Here is a 6,000-nt window from a genome sequence, read left to right as displayed (position 1 = left end):
CTCTGATACCAGTTGTTAGACCAAAGCATACATAACACATAGCGGATTCATACTCAGAGACTTAGACAGCAATAGCAGAGAATAATTCCAGAGACAGACAAATGGAGAAACAACAAGATTACTCAGTCATAAACAACGAAATAGATAAAACAATCACTGGAGAATAGAAATCACTTTGCATTACATAACAGGCTTGGGCCTTGGCTTGCTTTCCTTGGCCAGAGAAATTACAAATTTATAGAGGCAGAAGAAGGATCTAGAATCTTGTATGTGATTCAGATGGAGATCTGGAATGATCTAGAAACTAATGGCGGTGTAGAAAGATCTAGAATCCTGGAGATCTAGAAAGATCTGATCTAGAAGGATCTAGAATCCTGCATGAATTTGGCTTCACACTTAACAAAGGTTCTAGCTGAGTCGGAAAATTAGGTACCTGATACTAGACACACTTGTGGCAAATTTAATCAGTACATGTAAACAATGGACCTTTATTGGCATTTGAAGTTCCTCCTGTGCAGAATTCACTTGAATCGACATGAGCATTGGGCAAACATTCTCCATTCTCTTGAGCATCTTTTCTAGCATATGAAGGACCTGGACCGACGGATGGAGTGTATAGAGCAGCATCTCAGAATGCCTCTCTCAATGGGGGGCATTGTCAAACGCAATAAAGACCCCATTGAGGTCGTTGCTATGGATTCTGACCCATTTGCTTGATAGTGTGTCATGGTCTTTTTATTATGGTTTTTTGTTCCCACTATTTACTTTCGACCGATTAGCCCCATTATTCTCTATTGTATGCTAAATTTTGGTCATCACACTACTTAGTTATCTTGAACCTCTCTACAAAAAGTTCATTTTTGGCTTTGGTGGGGTCTCCCCTGTGAGAAACCGGCCTAAGACTTTTAGTGCTATTTTGTAGCTCTCAATTTTGAAGCAAATACAATTTTCCCCACACACATATAATGATTAAAGACCCCATCTAGGTAGCTGCTACAGATTGTGACCCATTTGCTTGATAATGTGTCGTGGTCTTTTATGTTGGTTTTTTGTTCCCACTGTTTACTTTCGACTGATTAGGCTTGTTATTCTCTATTGTATGCTAAGTTTTGGCCATCCCACTGCTTAGTTATCTTGTAGCCCTCTATAAAAAGTTCATTTTTGGCTTTGGTGGGGTCTCCCATGTGAAAAACTCATATAAGGTTTTCAGTACTATTTTATAACTTCAAATTTTAAAAGAAATAGAATTTAACATAAAATAAATAAATAATATCAATAATTATTAGCCATTTAATTTTTATAATTTACTAATTTTAAAATATTTACATATTTATTGATTATTTAATTTATATAATTATATTAATTTTTAAGATGTTTATAAATTATTAGTTTTATATTTGCGAAAAAAACGGAGAAACCAAACCAAATAAATAAAGAAATAAAGAGGTAAAGAGGTACTTGCTATAATGACGCAAAGATATACTTACCATATTTCTGTTAGAATGAGGTAAAGAGGTACTTGCTATATTTCTACTCTTTTATATATATATATATATTTTATTACTTGCTATATACTTGCATATATATATATACTTGCATATTTTGAATGCATCTCAATGCACTTGTTGAATGTGACTTTTTATTTTAATAGAAAGTCAAATGGTTCTACAAATTTCGTCCATGTGAAAATGGGATCGTAAAACATACAAAATTTAATTAAAAAATATTTTAAATGATAAACGGGTCGTGATCGAGTGTTCAAATTTCGTTCATGTGAAATTGAGATCATAAAACACAAAAATTAATTAAAATTTATTTTAAATGATAAACAAGTCGAGTGGGCCGTCAGATACTCGTCCATATGAAAATTGGAGTTTAAATTAAAAAATAAAAATTTCAAAATTTCAAAATATATATATATATATATATATATATATATATTTATATAAAAAGTTATTATAGGTCGTGTGTTCAAATCTCTCTCATACCAAAATGAGAAAACAGTAAACTGATACAAGATTCAGTCCAAGTTATTTTGAATGTACAGTGCACAGTGCGCTACAAGACAACTACTTCACTTTCAGGCCTTCTGTACTTTGAGAAAAGCGGTGTGGAGTACCCTACGGTTCGGATCCGTCACGACGTGCAGGCTGTCCAGACTGTTGAAAGCCAAGAAGCAGCTGCTGGAAGCCGAACCAGAACTGAAAAAGGCGGCGACGCAGGTGCAGTTGGAGAGACACAGAGCCTGACAAGAAGCCGAAGAAGTAGATGTTTTATGGTCGACGAAGAACTTAGTCGGGTAATAATCCACACCTTTCACTTCCACCATTTCTTGCTTCCCTCTGCAATTCAAATTCAGAGGAAGCCGAGGCAAGCAACCCGCGTCGGGCTGAAACTGTTCCTTCATTTCAAACAGGGCGGGCGCGGGGCAACTGCACTGACCATTGGAGCAGACGCCATAAGCCCCGCAGACGGACGGCAGACTGCAGTTGAAACACGAGGGGAAGAGCTCGTAATCCACCGTCCAAACCAGAGGATCGCCTCCAAGAATTCCCCTCATCGGCAGCGCCACATACGATCTCAGGTTCCCGTCAGAGTCCAATCTCACAAACCTTAGCGAGGATTGATCCCCCGACCTGAAAGTACCGAAAGGCAGAGTATCAGAAAAAGAAGTGGGCGAGCATGAAAGATTGTTATTCCCAGAGCTGCCTGTTGCCGATGCGCTTCCTATGTTGTTCAGACCAAACAGATTTCCCGCGTACACAACTTGAGCAATTAGAGTTCCAGAATTAATGCAGGGATTCTTTATGAATTCATAGCTGAGACCCGGGAAACCCCAAACCCAATAAGGCAAATTATCTTTATAAAGCACCACGCCCCCTTTCTCTACCACCAGCGAAAAATCCCCTTCTGAGGGATTGGTGGGCGAGGCATTGCTCACCAGCTTCTGCCCGGTGCGAAGAATTTGCCCGATCGTCAGCGTATTGGTGGGATGTTGCCAACTGTACCAGACGGTGTAAGAAGCCAGATTCTGGGCATTCACATTCGTCGTATTGTATAGATTCCAGTTTCCATTCTCGAATAATTCCATGGACTCCACTGAGTTACCGGAGGACCAAACTTGGGTGCCGTCGGAGTCCAGGAGGACCAAAATTCCGGCCTTACCAGTGCGCACGAGCCTGGCCTTTTCTCCGACAGGCCTGTTTCGATTTGCGCTCCAGAACTCGGTGCCCTTGGGGGAAGAGGAAAAGGGGCTGAAGACGATGGACAAAGTAAATTTGCCAGAGTTGTTGTGATCCAGAAATCCCAAGGCGTAATTTCCGCTTGCTATGGTCTTGCCCTGACTGTCCACTGCTACTCTGAAGGTTCCTTCGATGGCTTCCCGTTGCTGTAAAGCCGGGGTGTTGGAAAGAACATAGCCCTTTGGCCATAAAAATGGCGCTGCATTTGCTCCCAGTGGAGGAACAAGAACAAATACTACAGCTGCCGCTGATAACATCAGCACGATCACAAGCTTCGCCATTGAAATCAAAATGAGAGTCTCAAGAAGACTGTGGATGTGGACGAAAAAGGGCTTCTGGTTAATGGAATTTATAGATGGAAGAATTCCAGAAATATTGTATTCATACAGTGCGCGTTGAAAAATTTCACGCGGCGAATCGTCTGTATGCCACCAACCCAGAAATTTTCTGAGGCGAGTGAGATACAGAGGGGCGGGTGATAGCTGGATAGAGTGGAATGGAATAAAAAATGTGAGAGCATCCACAGTTTTTGAGAAAGATACAATCTTCCAGAGTGAAGGATACGTTTGTTTATTTTTTAAATAAATTTTGGTTTGCAGTAGTCATTCATTCATTCCAGAATGGCGGCCAGTGGTGGAGTCCAGTGGCACCGAAGTAACGTAAAGGTAAATCATTACGCGCTGCCTTCTCAAATCTATATTTAGTGTGTGTATGGCCGTTAGCTGTTTCTTGATAAGCAAAGTTTCCAGATGGTGCCACGTCATTTACACTTTGATTTTGTTACGTTAAATGACATTTGAAATAATTTTTTTTGCTTTAATACAGGGAATGTGCAAGGATATTGCTGTAGCTTTCAAAGAAAAAGAAGGGAAACGGTTATATATTTTTTACAATCAATTTGAAAGATATAAACATGATATTTTGTTTAAAAAATTATTTAGTATGTAGTTTATTTTTATTAGGTTATTAGTTTAAATGTGCAAGGATATAGCTGTACTTTTCAAAGAAAAAGAAGTGAAACCGTTTATATTTTTACAATCAATTTAAAAGATATAAATATGATATTTTGTTTAAAAAATTATTTTATACGTAGTTTATTTTTATTAGGTTATTAGTTTAAATTTTATGGAGATGTTTATTTTTTATTAAATTGAAAGAGAAAATCATTTTTAAAAATAAAAAAAAAAGTTATCTAATTTTTTTTGTCACTACTAATTAAAATATGTTTCTAGAGAGCCTCAAGGGTTAGCTCAGTTGGTCAAAATCATTGCTTCACCATCGGGAGGTCACAGGGTCCAATCTCCCCGAAGCCCTTGGTGTCAGGGCTTGCTAGTGGGCTGCAAGGCTAGATTCCATTAGGGGTTGATCAGCGTAGATTTTTCCGTGGATGTAGCGCCACCCGTTGGTCGCGGAGCTAGATTACCTTCAGGGTCGATCAACCCAAATTTTTCTATGGACGCAGCGCCACCTGTTGACCAGGACTCCGTGGACGTAGCGCCACCCGTTGACCAAGGTGTCCATGAACCACAGCTTAAAAAAAAACATGTTTCTAGAGGCTTGAATTTATCAAAGAACATGTTTCTAGAGGCTTGAATTTATATGGTTGTTGTTCACCACACCACTCCAGCTAAGACTTTTTTTTACCATTAAATCTTGCTCAATTACGTCCCATAAATAAATAAATTGTTTTTATTTTTATTTTTTAATATTGAAGCTAACTTCATCTTATATTCAACCTAATATATTTTTTTGTGAACTACAATATTTTGTATTACTTAAAAGAGAGAATACATGGTGATTACATCCATAGCTAGAGTTTTTTGAGATGTGAAATAAAAGACAGAGAAATATAGATAACCTCCAGACAATAAGAGAATTGGACTCCTAACAAACATAGTTTAGAAGATATACTCCGAGGAATTGAGACAGTGTAAACACATCAAAATAAACCAAACATCATGCATCTATTAATCAGAGACAACTATTGGACTATAGGTACAATAAAAGTTTAACCAACGGCCTAACAACCAATCACAAAAGGAAACCACATCAACAATGATAACACTCGACAAATTTAAGACATACTTAAAATCTTGCAAGTTGCACTAGTTGCAAGAATGTTGTCCTTGCAAGTTGCACTAGTTGCAAGAATGTTGTCCTTGCAAGTTGCATTAGCCGCAAAAAACTTGTCCAATATAGCGATAGGTCAACCATTTATGCCAATTAACGAAGCCACTAAAGTAGAAGCATCCACCATTGGTAAGAAACAAAGAGCTGACAGGCCAAACTAGCCATGAGGAACTATGAGCAACTAATATCATCAGAAAAAAACACTACAAAACCTTGCTCACACCAAAACAAGTGCGAAACTGAAAGGACCACAAAAACGACCCAATATCTCCACATGTCCCTGTTGATAAGAGCAATAAAATTGTCAACAACATTAAAACGTGCTTATCAATAAAAGGCCAAAACTGTGATACCATATTCTAGTCTAGGTCTGAAGAAATAATAGTAAAGTTTGGGTCATTGTTAACTAGTGGATTTGTTGGATATCCAAGCGGATCAGTGAGATCCCCTGAGGCTGAATCCAACAGTAGATAACTCTCCACATGTCTCAAGTAAGAGTCGATGTCATTAAGGCAATATCTGAGATTCTGTAAAATACATTTGATGTCCTCCAATGCAAAAAATACATTATAATTGTCGACTTTCTTGTCCTTGAATACCAAGCGTAACAGAGTGTTCATTTGTTAAT

General features: G+C 38.1%; 1 protein-coding gene across 1 annotated transcript; it reads right to left on the bottom strand.

Moving 5' to 3' along the window:
* Positions 1 to 2,010: 2,010 nt before the first annotated feature.
* On the bottom strand, positions 2,011 to 3,583 carry LOC149184636 (EP1-like glycoprotein 2). The gene has a single exon (XM_089417636.1). It carries the CDS (start codon positions 3,521 to 3,523, stop codon positions 2,081 to 2,083), a length of 1,443 nt encoding a protein of 480 aa, XP_089273762.1. The 5' UTR covers positions 3,524 to 3,583; the 3' UTR covers positions 2,011 to 2,080.
* Between the last annotated feature and the right edge of the window lie 2,417 nt (positions 3,584 to 6,000).

The sequence above is a fragment of the Pinus tabuliformis genome, chromosome 3_2, assembly GCF_031772625.1.
Source record: "Pinus tabuliformis cultivar Carrire ecotype Pingquan chromosome 3_2, CPIR1, whole genome shotgun sequence".
Classification (NCBI taxonomy): domain Eukaryota; kingdom Viridiplantae; phylum Streptophyta; class Pinopsida; order Pinales; family Pinaceae; genus Pinus; species Pinus tabuliformis.
Note: the sequence above shows the minus strand (reverse complement) of the source record. Positions and strands in the feature narration are given on the sequence as shown.